The sequence below is a fragment of the Larus michahellis genome, chromosome 1, assembly GCF_964199755.1.
Source record: "Larus michahellis chromosome 1, bLarMic1.1, whole genome shotgun sequence".
NCBI classification, from domain to species: domain Eukaryota; kingdom Metazoa; phylum Chordata; class Aves; order Charadriiformes; family Laridae; genus Larus; species Larus michahellis.
In genome coordinates this window covers 45,140,223-45,155,840 of record NC_133896.1, presented here as the reverse complement: position 1 = coordinate 45,155,840, position 15,618 = coordinate 45,140,223, and the positions used below count along the sequence as shown (strand labels likewise).

Sequence of the window (15,618 nt, the reverse complement as noted above, 5' to 3'; positions counted from 1 at the left end):
ACAGGTTACAATTGCCAAACTGCAGTGTGCAACTTCTTGATTAAAGCTCTTTGTTTCTAGAGATCTGAAATGTAGGTAATGTAATATTAATGCTTATAAAGAGCTCAAGGGAAAGTCCAGGGAGCTTCCAAACAGGAAGCCTCACATTTATAGGGAGAGAAAGTATTTTAAAGAATAGTCATTGGATATACGAGCAAATACAACATATTTGGGAAGAGTCAGCCTGACTTTCCTAAAGTCATATCTCACAAACAAAGTGGAATTTTTTTTGAAGGCTTCAAGTAACACTTAGACAAGAAAGATATAGTGGGTTTCCAAATGGCATTCAACAAGAGCATTAGAAAAATATCAAAACACAGAACCAGATAAAAAGTATTCCTATGGGTAAGTAATTGACAGAAACAAAAGATGGGAATAAAAGACCATTTTTCACAGAGGACAGAGATCAGCAGCAGAGGCCTAAGGAGACTTGTGCTGGAACAGGTTGTTGATCAAACTCATAAATGATCTGGAAAAGTTAATGGAGAGTAGGACAAAGTTTGCTGATGATCCTAAGGGTAATAAAAAATAGAGCAATTTCTAATAAAAATTAGAGATGAAATGGCATACAAAATTCAATGTAGATGAAAGTAATTCAAATTGGGAAAAATATTAACTTTAAATATACAATGAACAGCTTTGAACTGAGAGCTGACAGATCACTGAAATGATCAGCTCAGTAATAATGATAAGAAAAAATAATTAAGAATTATTAAGGAAAACAGAAAACACTATTATGCTACTATAGAAATCCATGCTGCACCTGAATCTTAAATATTGTGTTTGATTTTGTTTTTCTTACCTGTGATAGATAACAAGTAATACCATCCAAAAAGGTGCAGAGAGGAGTAACAGGATTGTCACAAGTAAGGAACAAGTAATAAGAAAAATTAAAGCTGTGAAACAGATAATGGGGGAATGAAAAATCTGTAAAATCATGAATGGGATGGAGAAAACAAATAGGGACAGATGTGTACTGGCTTTCACACCCAAATTGAAGGGGTATAAAAAAGAAACATGTAGTTAGTGGCCCTAAAACAATTAAAAGGAAATGCTTCTTCATACAACAAGCAGTTGATTTCTTACTGTGACATGCTATAGATCCTAAAAGTTTACAAACATTCAAAAGTAATCTGAAGGATTCAAGGAATAAAAATCCATCAAGGGTTCTTTACTGCAAATATATAACTTTGTTCCAAGAAGCTCATGAGCCAAAACATGCTGGAAGCATGAAAGAGTATTTAGAGGAAGCATTGCTACGTGCTCCCTATGATTTCATACTCTTCTCTATATGCCTGCTATTAGCCTCTATGGAAGACAAGATACTGGAATAGAGAAAACTATGATGTTAACAAATTGCATGATTTCCATGTCTCTGTTATGGAGGCTGAAGCCAGGCTGTATGTTTATTTTGTATCTTCATTCCATTTTGTTATCAAAATATTATTTTATATAAAAATGAATTAGTCTTCTTTCATATCCTGATGCCAATCTGTCAAAAAAGGCCTGAGAACATTATATAAGCAAAGTAGACATTCAAACTATACTCTCAGGTCTACACATGTAGCAGAGAGAGTGTGAGAGCAAGCTAATTCATTAACATATGAAATTGATCTTTAATAGCAAAGCTAAGAACTACAGATATTCATTACCTGTAGGAGTGGAGACAGAAAGAAGTTAGCAAAATTCTCAGCTATTTCAAGGATTTACGAATCTTGAAAAACCCAACTAAACATGTTTCTAATATAACATCATGAATACGATCAAAGTTTGGTGCTTATTTTAGAGTTGGGACTATCTCAGTGGATTTATGCCAACTCAAACTAATCAAAGATCTGTTTCATAGTGTGTTTCAATCAAAAAAATAACGTGGAAATTAGGTCACTCAACTTCTTCATTCTTTAATAAACTCCATTAATATTAATGAAATTACAACAAATCTGTATTCAAAAGTGTTAAGCTTGGATCATAGCCAAAGGACAATTATTTATCTTTAGCGATTCTGAAATCCTAGAGGATTCATATTACAAAGTGATACCAAAATGTTGTATGCGTTTTCCAATACTAGCACAAAGACAGCGTAATAATATTGAGTAAAGATCATTTAAGATTAATAAGTAATTCCAAACAATGATATAAAATTCTCAATAGCATCTTCTGAGATTGTAATTAAATGGAATTAAATGTAATTTTTCCTTCCCCTGAGATTTTCCAGTGGAAAGTAATTCTTATTACCCTCATCAAAATCCTTCACGCACAGCCTACTTTGCCTCTTTGTATACTCCGCCAAACTCAGTCAAGACAGTATAATGAAACACAAATAACCCAACTTGGTTTAGGTCTTCCATGGCATCTATCGTCCAAGACATAGTAGTATCTCAGTTTAGTTCTAGGGTTCCAGGAATCCAAAGAAAGGAGAGGAACTACTTAAACTGCCTTTTTTTTTTCCATGGGAAAGACTAAATCTTCATTGGCTAAAGACTTCACAGTTCCTTGCATTTGCATTTTTCCTAAAAATCCCATCACTAAATGGGATTTTGCCAGGAGGAGTAAAGGGCAGGGGGGTAGAAAAATGTTCTTCCATTTTAGAAAACAAATCACTTGTCATCAAAGTAATTTTCAAAATCCAAACCTAGAGTATGCTTTGGGTACTGTGCATTGCAGAAACCTTGGCTTTCTCAATTATAATCTTTTATTGTGTACACACACAAAATTATAAATGTAAGATAGTTTCACGTTTTAATATATTTTTGCTACATTTACTAATGAAAAATACTTTAATAACTTAAATAGGTCATTTAATGTCTGTAAAACTTACCTAGTTAATATTTTTTTTTAAGTTTCATATTTTTTTCAGGATCAATTTTGATAGAAACATCTGGGGTTTAGTGACTAGTTACCTCTGTCACAAATTCATGGAAATGTGCCCTGTTCAGCAATATCTAAAGATGCCTTGGAAAGGAAATCAAACTTTTTGATCTTTTGCTTGGAAGTGTTTTCCTGTGTTGCCATGGTTTCAGTGATAGCTATTTTAAGACATTGGCTGTGGAGTATCTTTGAAAATATACCTAGGCAACACAGAAATCATCCATACTCTAATACTTCTAAAACACTGACTAATCTTTTCATATTTCAGTGGAACAGAGTGATATGAAGCCATTATGTTTGTGTAAGGAATCCTTTAGGAAATTCAGTTTTGAAGTTTCTGTCCGCTGAATCCCCCTATTCAAACCCTCCTCAGTTTTCACAAATCTGATAAAATTCTCTACATGAATCGTGACTACCCTTTGCATCCCTTTCAGTTCCCTTAATCATATTCACTACCTTTTAAAAGTTGGAGCCTAACAAATGTAGCCGCAGTTTATATTTACCTAACTTGAGAATCTGAGACTTTTACTCTGCTGCAAAAGGTTTACTGACTTCTTCTGGGGTGCCTTATTGACAAGCTACACAGCTTCCAGGACAGCCCTAGAACTCTTCTGCCCAGCATATATCTTCTTCTTCCTAGAGCAGTGACCTGATATTGGAAATCCTTAAAAGAGCTGGAGTTAACGATTTGCAGTACTCATGCTAACCTCAGAAAGCGTTTCTATCAGACAGCTATCATTGAAACTACCTATACAACTACACCTATGTCTTATTTCAAATTATGAAATACCTATAAATGTAGCTCCTTAGCAATAGTAATGCTCATGTGTTTTTTCCTCAAAGCAGAGGATATCATATTGAAGAATTTCACTGTTTTTTAGACTGGTGCCGGTGTGCTTGGTGGAACAGAGGATGGAAGGAAGAGAATCACAATGCAGAAACACATCAATTCCTTTTTAAGGAAAGTCAAGTCTTTTTGAAAATATCTTAAATTTGCAGTTACTGTCTGTTAAGGGATAATCATAGTCCAGCTGTTACATTGCCCCAGAAATGTATTAACTGAATGTAAGACAAAACAGCTCCCAAAAATCCTAAGAATAGCTCCTGAACAGAGGCACAGAGGGTTTTTTAACCTGAAATTCATTAGCAAACTGATTTTTTTCCAGAAAAACTGACATAATGGCTCACTATCTAAATAGGTTTATGTAAAAAATTTCTAATAAATAGTAAAATACTTACTACTCTGATGTAACTGACTATCTGATGCAGTAACAGTGAAGAAAAACCCCAAAGGAATCAATTATACTAATGGCTAAGTGCATTTTATCCATAGAAGAATCTCTGTATAAACAGCCAATTCTCCTTAGAGAAAGCCAAAGTAAAATGTCTTAAAATTTTCCAAGAGCTGTCATAATATTCCTTATTAACTGAAATTTAGTATTTGGTACTGCTTATAACAGCAGTGAAATTTAAAGACAGGTGTTAAAAGTCACTGGCTTCAACTTTTTTTAATTGAATTGAAAATTGATGTTAAGCAGCACCTCTTGGTTATTGTAGTTACTAATAAACCAAAACAAATACTTTCACGATCTTAAGAGTTCAAAATTATTCCCAGCATAATTGGAAATGTGGTCCCATTACAAAAATTTACAGCTGAATTTAGCTTATTTATAGACACACTGAAGTACACTGTATACTGATTGCAATATTCAGGACTGTGACTACTGGCACCTACTTTCATCAGAAATGCTCCCAAAGTATTCACAGTGGGTCCAATGGCAAACTGAATCAGGCAATCTTGCAATACCTTTACTATTTTTAGAATATATGAGAAATGTAAGGCATTAATCCTTGTAGTCAGCTCCTCAGAGACAAAAAAACCCCAAACTTGTGATAGCCAAGGTAATTCAATAGCCTGCCAAAAATAGCATAGTAACATTTTGTTGATATTCTGTCAACTCACCACCTCAGAGTTACAAACACTACGTTAGGCATCAAAACAGGTAAAAATTCTTCCCATGAATATCCATTAATTCCAGTTAATACAAAGTGAAAAAGCAATTTTTCACTGGCCTCAAACAAGTCTGATCTTGGTATTAAATAAAACTTAACTGCCAAACAACATACAGCCCAGCCATCTCAAGTTATGGCAACGCAGCAGCTTTTTTGTGAGCTGGCACATCTACTTCAACTAGGCTTATGAGAACAACCAGCTGCACTTCCATTAAAGAAGCAGCGAAGATGGAAAACGTGCGACTTTGGTGAAAGAGCTTTGAGGTGAACTCGGCACAACCTTGTCCTAAAGGGTGAGCACCTCAGGAAAATAAAAAAGCTTTTAAACTGGGCAAAAAGATAATATAAATATAAAACAGAGCAATAGCATTTTAAAAACACATTTTTAAAAACTTTGAAGCCTCCAAGCTACTAAGTCAAAACAAAATAAGTATAAAATGCTTTATAACAGAAATTGCCACTGTGCCCTCGCAGGCAAGCCCTTGCTTACTGGACTGATTTCAAACAAATAAGTGATCTCCTGTGTTGCAGCAAATTCTGCACAATGCTCTCTACTTCTTAAGAAGATCTTCTATCCATCACTGCAGAGACCTAGCCCTAAGTCTGCATCCTAATATTCTTAACTAGTCTCTCCACATAAGGCTTCTACAGGTCTCTGCAATCTCTGGTTAATGCCTAGATTAGCTAGTAGCTTCCCTGAGTTTTGTGTCAGAGCCATGGTGAGTGAAGGGCTACCTACAGTAGAGACTGTATCAGCCCAGGGACCTCACAAGCAAACTGGAGATACACAAATGCATGTGACCCGATGGGATGCATTTCAGGAAGCTGAGGGAACTGGCTGGTGTCACACGAAGGCCACACTCTTATCATCTTTGAAAGGTCACATCCCTCAAGGGAACTTCTTGATGACAGTAAAAAGGCAAATATCACACCCATCTTCAGCCTAACTTCAGTTCATAACCAATAAGCTTATGGAGCAAATTTTCCTAAAAACCATGTCCAGGCCCATGAAGAACAAGGAGATTGACAACAGGTGGCAGGACTTTACCAGGGACTGACAAACGTTATTGCTTTTTGTGATGCAGTGACTAGCTCCACAAACTAGGGGAAAGCATACTCACAGTTTACCTTGACTTTAGGGAGGCTTTCAGCAAGGTTGCCTTAGTACCTTTATAGACAAATTGGAAAAGTATGACTCAGACAGGTGGACTTTAAGGTGGGTAGAAAACTGATAGGACTCTGAAGCTTAACAGTGAAGCCTGCAGGTCAAGGAAAGTGATTATTCCCCCTTTATAGCGCTTGTGAGAGTAAGAGTATTTAGAGTGCTTCTTTTGGTCCCTCCAGCACACCACACTGACTTACTGGAATGAGTTCAGTAGTGGCAAGAGGACTACAGGGCTGCAGAGAAGGCCAAAGAGGGATCTAACTGCTGTCTTCAACTACTTCAAGGAAAGGGAGCAGAAAAGATTAAGCCGGACTCTCCTTGCAGGTGCGAAAAAACAATAGAGAAAGCTCCAAATTCTGAATAGAATCATACAATCATAGAGTCTTCATGGTTGGAAAGGACCTTTGAGATCATCGAGTCCAACCATACACACACACGAAGAAAAAACCAAACCAAAAACTACAATCTGTCACTAGAGAAAGATATAGATACGAGGGAAAACCTTTGTGGTATGGGAAAACACTGGAATGGGCTGTTGAATCACTGCCATTGGAGATATTCAAAACATGACTGGACAAGGCCCTGAACAACCTGATCTAAGTTGGCCCAGCCTTGCGCAGTGATTTGGACCAGGTGACCTCCAGAGGCCACTTCCAAGATAAATTATGTCATCACAATTCTATGATTTGGTCCATTTTGGAAGCAGTACCAAAATTCACTTGCCTCAGACAGCTTCTTGCTGTCTTCTTCCTGCAGTAGTTTACTTCTTAAACTGAGTGAATTGTTGAATCCCTACCATCTCATTAGCCACCGAGTCCCTAGAATCCTCTAGAATGCTTTGCCAGTTTGAAATCCATGCATAGGCAGTATAGGCACAAGCTATTGTCCTAATTCTTTCCCAGTTTCCCTTTGAAGAAATTTTAGGTCTTAGATATTGTTGGTCCTTGTGCCCTTACCCTTCCACTGCATATTTACGAACAAGCCATATAACAAATGACTTTACCAGGGGAATACAACAACAGCATTATAGATTTTAGAATACGTACCCTCATAGTAATAGTAAAAAAATAGCAGTTTTTTTGAGCATCACTGGAACTACTTATGTGTTCTTTTCCAAAAACAGAATACTGTAATTTCCTTTTATTCTGCCTAAAGATTCTTCTTTGAGAGTAATTTTTATCCTGCAACCTGAGAAAAATCAAATAGCCAGAAATTCCAATGTGCAATTTGGCTTCATTTCCACACTGCTATGAAACTGCAGTATCTCTTACTATCGTGCACGTCCATCTGTTTGTTTGAACTTAGAATAGGTTATCACATCTGATCCTTTGGTGGTGTCTGAGTAACAATAATATAGTAAAGCTTTATGCACTGGTCTGGAAAAAATAATCCTACAGCTAGAACAGGAAGTTGTAGCCCCCTTGCAATAACAAGAAACAACCAAATGTTTCAGACACACAACTGAATAAGTGTCTGCAAAGTTCACCATTTTTTTAAAACCCTGACGTAAACAAGCATTGTAGGGGTTTTACTAATCACACTTAGTGAATATTCCTATAACTTAGGAATCTCGATCATATCTTCTTCTTTGTTTTTGGGGATCATTTGAAGTATTGTGAAATAAGTGAAACCAATATACTGCAAAACCTCTTAAAACTGTTGCAGAGCAAGATAAAAACAACATGAAAAGATCATTAGAACAAGCAAGCTAGCATGTGTCATGGTCAGTCTGGAGTTGTGCCTTTGCTGCCTGAGCAGAGAACTGTTAAAGAGTAGCAGCTGGGTTCCACCTGCCTTTCTGTCCGTGAAGTTCCCTGAAAGAGCTGAAATAAACTTTACCAACCCACCTTTCCCTCAAATTTGGTTGACATGGTGATCAGGTTCTAGGACTTCAGCAGATGGTCATTGAGATAGCTCAGCTATGTAACACTTGTCCCAGGAAAGCCAGCTATTTAGTGATTTTCATTATGCATTAAAAACAAATGAGCTAAATAGAAATGAGTATGTTAATGCATGTGAAAGTGCACACCACATGAAAAAGTAGCAGAATATGCTGTAGAAAATGCTAGGGAAAACACAGCATTTGCATGTTGAAACAGAAAGTGACAGTTTTTAGCTGTAGTCTAAATCTTTTACTATTGTATTATTCTATTTTACACTAGATCACTTTGAAGTTGATATACGGGCAGTATTAAACGAAACAGACAATAGTACTTCTCTAAACACTAGACATCAGAAACAGCGTGAGCTTTCCACGGTAAACCAAACAACCCAGGACTATGCATTCACTCCATTTGTGCACAGACAATCTATAACTTGCTGTTGTTTCAAGGCTGTACAGAAAGGTAAACAATTTACCTTTCAAGTAAAGTTATCAACTTCCTATCAAAAACTGGAAAAACCTCACATTTGGAGGAAAATTCGCCTGTAGTGTAAATCCCCAAATAACTTTCAGGTTGTCTCCACAAAAAAACCTGTTATATATATGTACTGTTACGTAATGTTCTAAATTGGCAATGCCCCAGAGTGCAGCACTCAAATGAGTGTTTTTTTAAAGTAATAACTTACATTACAAGGACTAATTCTTCTCATAGTTGTACATGTACAACTCAACATAAATGGATATTGCATGCAGACAACCAAGGGAAAAATCTGGTACAAAATACTTCAAAAGGATGAAAACATATTGGACCAAAAAAGCCTCCACATTTTACAAGTAAAGTAATGGAATAAAACCAGCTGTATTCATAACCACATAAAAACATTCTGCATTAATATCCCTAATTTCAGTAAGAATATTAGGAATATTGGCACAACAGAAAAGCTACAGGGGACATCCGGGAGTGAATGACCCACATAATGTAATTAAAACCAGTACTAACTAAGCCACTGGAAAGGAACAAACACAAGGAGGTTATTAATTATAAGGTATAATATTCTCAACATGCAAACTGGCAGCCACCAGTTAAGCTCAGAAGAATTACCTTCTTGGTTTTCAAACTGTTCTGACAACAGATGGTAACAGCAGCCGACACTGCAAACTGCTTTGATTTCAGGCTTGGCAGTAAAAATTCGTAGTGTATTTGCAGCAAGATCACCACATGTATGTAGACCCACCATCATACAGTCCTAAGAAGAATAAAAGAAAAAAAAAAATTAACAACAATAAAGCATCTCCCTCTTCAACTGAAGGAGCATGAATAACAACAACAAACTCCAAAACCCAAACATGCTGCAAACAGTTATCGAGCTGTAAGGTTTAAATACACAACTCCATGAGGACTCCTGCTGTTCTGTTCTAGAATTTTTCTATGCATAAAATAAAAAGCTCTTCAGTGTTAAGAAAACATGGTGCATTGCCCCTGTGTAGAGACAGACTGCTCATCGCTTTGTCCAGGTAAGGGAACTATGCATTTCTGCACCCTACCTTCACCAGCCATGAGGAAGCAGAAGTTCAAGACTATGGATAGCAGCTGGTTTATCTGCATGGAAGGGAACATCTCCGTGTTGACTGGACACGGGCCATTTCCTCTTGTTTTTCCTAGCTTTCCTGTTATTACTACCACTGTGACTTTCTTTTCTTACCTCAGATTTACTGCTGCAAATCTGGCTGGACCAATCTATTGCATTTCTGCTACTTTAAATTGCTGAAATCAATATATAAATATAATTTGAAGAGCAGGTTTTGTATTTCCACAACTGTAGTGCTGCCGCAGTGTTGCAGTGCGCCTACTGCTATTCAAAATCAAATGGGCATTTTCTTCCACAACACAAAGTAAGAACTTCAGCTTCAGATGGTCTTGTTCTTCTGTCCATTCTATTTCCTGCTTTCTTTTTCCTCAATTTCCCTTTTCTCTCTATTTCTCCATCCTAATTATCCCTCTTCTCACCACTCATAACAAGATTTTTTCCCTTGGAGCATTATTAGTTGGAATCTACATGGTAAACATGGCATTGCTTTGAATTTCAGCCTCACTTATTAACAAGGTTATCAACAAGAAATTAGCAGGGGCATTGAATTGTGATACCTTTCTATAATCATTTTGACTTTACATGTACATCTCTTTTTGCTGCTCTATATTTGATTTTCTCACACATCTGTATTATATGCTGTATGTATGTGTGAAACAGTAAAACCTCCCCTTTCTTCCTCTGTTTTTTAATTCTTCCCATCCCCCTCGTCACCTTCCACTTTGTGCTGCTTCTCTGTGCTTGCCCTCTCCTTGTCTAAGGATACAAAATTTTTAGGTGGCAAAAGTTCTGTTTGAGTCCAGCTCAGTTTTTAAAGACCTTTTTTCCTATCCGTCAGCCTCAGCTCACCATTCCACAAAGCTTTTTACCCCGTGCAATTACAGAAATAGTGGAACAAGACTAAAGTTTGGAAGCTAAGGGAAGACGTGCACTTGCAAGGGCAGCATTTAAATCCCAGGACAGGAGAAGTCAGAGAGATTCCTGCCCCCGGCTTAGGAAAATTTGAGAAAATAAAATCAATTTATGGTTACAATAAAAAACTGTAAACATTTTAAAAACGATTTCTAAAAAATATGTTATTTTAAAAATTATCAAAATACTTTAAAAAAAATGTGAATACTTCAGAGTATTTTAATTACGCACACTCATCACACATAGTGTGCAGTTCAGTTATTACTGTTTTTTAACACAATGAAGCATTTACCTTTTCTGACAGTAATATTTTGGGGTTTTTTTAATAAAGAAAGGCAGTGATATAGGATTTCTTCTATCTTCTACATCATACAAATTACATGCTAAGAAGATACAAAATCCAACTGTGCAAATGAAAAGGCATATGCTTCATCAGCCCTGCTGCTCAGGGTGTCTTTTGCAGACAGACATGAGCTTGCTCCACGCGTTCTCAGATACTCAGCAGGACTTCTTAGCTCAAGTTATAAGGCCATCAGCACAGACCTGTTGTCTCAAATCAGAGATTAATTACACAGCTGAATATAATAGTTCAGTTACTACTGAACACAGACAAGTTTTCATCCAAGGCTGAATATATCTGCCCAATCAATGTATGTTAGCTCAGGCATAGGAACTAAACAGCCATGCAGCTTCTAGACTCGCGTCACTGTCTTTCGGCAACTGAGCTTGGGCTTGTTTCTGTAAACACAATCCCCATCAGCTAGTGAATTACTAAATGAACTTAAACTAACCATGAAAAGTCGAAATATAAAAATATTATTTGCAAATAGGGCTCTTCACAAACTCTATATGTTGAGTACTATACACAATGAATTCTCCTATGCCTTCAAAGTTGAAATGAAATTACAAATATATAAAACTTAAAAACATAAGAAATTTCAAGAAAATTGAATTTCCAGTGCTTAATATATCCATCCACCTGGTAAATATAACTCTTTTCATAATAATTAGATGTTATCTACAACCACAAGTGTAAAATACCTGAATGTGCTAATATGTATGCTGTTAACTTTGACAAGTGAATATTATCTACCCCATAAATTCTAAAGGCTGCTTTACATATTCAAAATAATCCCAACACATATACTAAAATAGAAAACCAATCTGTATCTGCTAGACACACTTATGCTTACTGGCTGAAAAAACATTATTGGGCCAGAATATTAATTTTCAACACTGGTAGTACTCTATGTAGACTCAGCAAACATTACGTACATATGAAAATGGCAATATAAAGACAACAGTCAATCTACTTCAAATATTAGTAAAATAACCTCCAGGTCTCTTATGATGTCACTGAGTTCTGTTTCTGCAGTGATGCAAGAGGTCAATGGAAAATACAAGTTTGATTCACGCGATTTACTAGCTTTAGCCTTGAGAGATGCCATTTTTCTTTGCTCCTTCTCCTCTTCACAGAGTTCTCCACAGTCAGACCGAGATGAAGAAAAAACTTCTACAGCATCAGCAGGCAGAACATTTAGAATCGCAAGAACCTCTTCAGAAAGTTTGCTCTCATCAGACTGTGTCTGAGACGCCAAATCAACTTCAGTTTGTTTGCTGCTTTCAGATGTACCTATTCCTGTGAAACCACAAGAAGGAGCTAAATCTTGGGTAGTCACTTGGTCCTGATGTTGAAGACTGCTGGTTTTATTTAAGAGCTTTTCAGTGATTGCTTTACAATTAATTTCACTTTGCACTGGCCTGTCATTTGCCTTTTCCGACCTCTGGCTTTCAACGTTTGCTCTTGCGCGACTCTGATATGCTCTCCAGTGTTTCTTCAATTTTCTGTTCCTTTCATGAGCACCATTAGTGGTGGTGTCTGAGGAGTCAATTCCATAAACTTTTAAGTTATATTGCATGGACAAAAATGAACTCAGGTAGCCTTTTCCAGAACCTATATCAATCACCTAAACAATGGGGAAAAAAAATAATGCTATGTTAATGAGCAACAAGATACATTTCAGCCACATGCAAAATAACTCCCTAAAAATTTAAGCATAGATTTAATAATTACCTTATCAGTTATCCCTCCTAATACACTTAGTTCGTTTGCTTTGTTGATCCACCTTGTGCCTTCTAAACACAGAATCAAGTCATAACTGATTTGCTTCAGAAAACAGACACTGCAATACTTAAGCAATGCACATGTCCTGATTCTTCTGGGAAAGACTTTGGTATATTTTTTGACACAGAGCTTACTTCTTTTAAATAAAATATCATAAAACACTAACAACGCAACCTGCCCTTGCTAAACTGGGTCAGGATATAGAGTTATCAAAGCAAGCGTTCACAGTATTTAGCTTCAGACACCTAACTCCCATACGGAAATAAGCATCTTCGCATTCGGTGCCTAACTTAATCACTTCAGATGTGACCTAAAGACAGGTGATACTATTACGCTCTTTTATGTCAGAATGCTTATTTATACCACTTGCACATTCTGTGCAAATGACCCATACAGCTGTGATTAATATAAAGATGCCTCTGTAACAAAACAAAAGGGCTCACATGTCTCATGTGCTTTCCACTGCCTGTTCTGGAGGAAGGAATGAATAGAAGGGTAACTGGCTGACAGCCTAGTTTGTCTCATAGTTGATAACACATGCTACTTCGGTGACTGATACAAGACAGGAAGGAAAACACTATACAGAATAGCAGTAGACGCAAGGGTAACCTGAGCAGCTCAGGTACATAATCACAGCTTTTTATCACGTGTGTTTTAATTTGTAATAAATATATAACAAAATATTTTACAAGAATAGTCAGAGTGACATTTCTCGAAGTAAAGAAAACAATACTGTTCACTTCTGTTCAGGTATCTGCCAAAAATCATATTGATTAGATATAATGGCTTCTTTGTAGATGTTCCTGAAAGTGTTTGATTCAAAAACATCTATGCCTTGTTCTTGGTCTGTCACACATTCACAAGAAAGCTTACACTGATATTTGTAAGTACAAATGGCAGCATACACAACATGTATCCATTTTAAACTCAACTGCGTAGTTTTTACCAGGTAAGAATACTCAGTACAGCAATACTCTTACTGAACTAAGAAAATTAAAGATTTGTACAGCCATGGAATTAGAAAGAAAAATTTCAACCAATGTCACTAAAGACTACGTAAAACAGTGGAGAATACACACTATTAAGTAAAAAGTGTTCATGCAGGCTGCACGTGGCTTTCTCATCTGCACTCCATGTGATATTGCTGCATATTTGCCATCTAGGTACACTATAATCCTCATATTTCTTGAATTAATTCAGTACAGGAGCGAATTTAGTGAAACAGAATTTATATAATCTAAGCACACTTTTTGAAAATGTCATTTATTTGTCACATTTATCACCCACATTCTCCTATATTATTTAAAAGTGAAGAAAAGAAAAGTGCCCAAGGAATAATTTTACCCACTATTTTATGTCACTAATATTACTACTATGCAGAATATGCACACATCCACTTCTACAAGGTTTTTAATTATTTCTGTGAAAGGCAGCATTTGGACACAGAGTCAGCTAGTGAATTATTCCTAACTCCTACGTGTGACCTCTAGTGGCTGTAAAGACAAGCTGCTGTTTGGGTAAGGTTTTTTTAGTTGTTTCCAAGTAAAAAGAAAACAGTAATATATTGTTAAATTAGCACTGGGAGAATAGTTTTAAAACGAAAGGAAAAATTGACTAAAAATAAGAAGGCAATGATCTTGTGCTAAACAAATAGACTGCATTAAATTAATCCCTGCTTTACCTTCCCTTGATTACATAAGGAAAGGTAATCAGCAATCCATAGCGTATCTGCCAAGCATGAACTTTTAAAATGAAATTTCCATGATATAATGAACTCCAAAGGTCTTGTCCACAGTGAGTTGGGTACTATGTTTAAACACAGTTTCTGGCACAGCGCAATCAAGAACTCCGTTTCCAGAAGCATTCCAACATTTCCCAGCACCAAATCACAACTTTAATGGATGCTGAATGCAGAATTATATCATACTTACATTACACATTGCAACTCTCGTTGCACATGCTGCAATTTCCAAGGAAAACTTTCAAAAATACATTAAAGAAAAAAAATGTGCGTTTAAGCAAAGAAGAATCATCACTGGCTTCTTTTCAGAGTTTAATCAAGAACTTCTTTATAAACTAAAGTTCCACTTGTACGATAGGAACAACGCTTGAAAGGGGCAGTAAACAACTGAAAAAAAACCCTTTAGTTAGTTTGCTTTAATGTTTTAATTCAAATTATTAACCTAGAAGTGATTACAGTAGTAATAAAATTTTTGCTTTTATTCTCTTTTTACTGTTTATTATATTACATTATAAAATACTGCGAGAGAGCAATATCCTCTACCACCCATTATACATCATGGGTATGGAGGTGAAATGGAGGGCATTTTTCAAGCAGTCAGTGATCTGTAATATCTGAAAGAAACACCCCGAGGACACGTGCTGTTGTAAAACATGTGTTATGCTTTCATAGCTCTAGATTTTTTAATTAAATGCCGCATATATTTTGTTTTGCGAGAAGGATAGAAAAAAATCAATAAGGAAAAAACTCTCCTAAAAACTTTACAATTCCTGTATTTTTTTAAGTTGAAAGGTAACCAAAACAAAAGGAGTTGCTTTTTAATAACTGAGAAGGAGGAAGGAGACTTTTTTTTTTAATGTAACTGGAAAGCTCTTTTCATATATTAGGGATTTGTAACTTTGCACAAATAAATTTCGTTACAGTGTATGACTAAAATGGAAAAAAAGTTAATATAGAGCAGTCGGCATTTCATATGCAGTGATATACTGCAATAATATTTTTCATTAAATATTACAATTTTTTTCAAAAAATAAACAGAAAATAATCCTTTGTATAAAGATACTCCAAGCCATCGGATAAAAGTGCATAATCACTGGATGAAATTGCAGCATATTGACAGATACTTAATAATGATTGGTTTGAGATTTTATTAGTAACCAGCCACATCAGGACTTAGGTTAGGTCATTAAGGTGGCTCTACTTTTTTACTCTCTGAACATGGGTTTTCCTTTCCTTTCATTCCTGAATCTCACAGGAACTAGTTAAAATCTAAATGAAAATGCT

The 15,618-nt window shown here is 36.1% G+C and overlaps 1 protein-coding gene across 3 annotated transcripts in view; it reads right to left on the bottom strand.

The window, feature by feature from the left end:
- METTL25 (methyltransferase like 25) overlaps positions 1–15,618 on the bottom strand; it is a 62,444-nt gene that overhangs the window by 33,205 nt on the left and 13,621 nt on the right. For all 3 annotated transcript variants that reach the window (XR_012585436.1, XM_074574340.1, XM_074574356.1), the window contains exons 4-5: positions 11,803–12,435; positions 9,070–9,214 (exon numbers count right to left, since the gene is read on the bottom strand). Coding sequence is in view for 2 of the 3 variants with exons in the window: in XM_074574340.1 (XP_074430441.1) it covers positions 9,070–9,214; positions 11,803–12,435 (778 nt within the window). In the remaining variant the exon portion in view is untranslated. The remainder of the gene's footprint in view (positions 1–9,069; positions 9,215–11,802; positions 12,436–15,618) is intronic.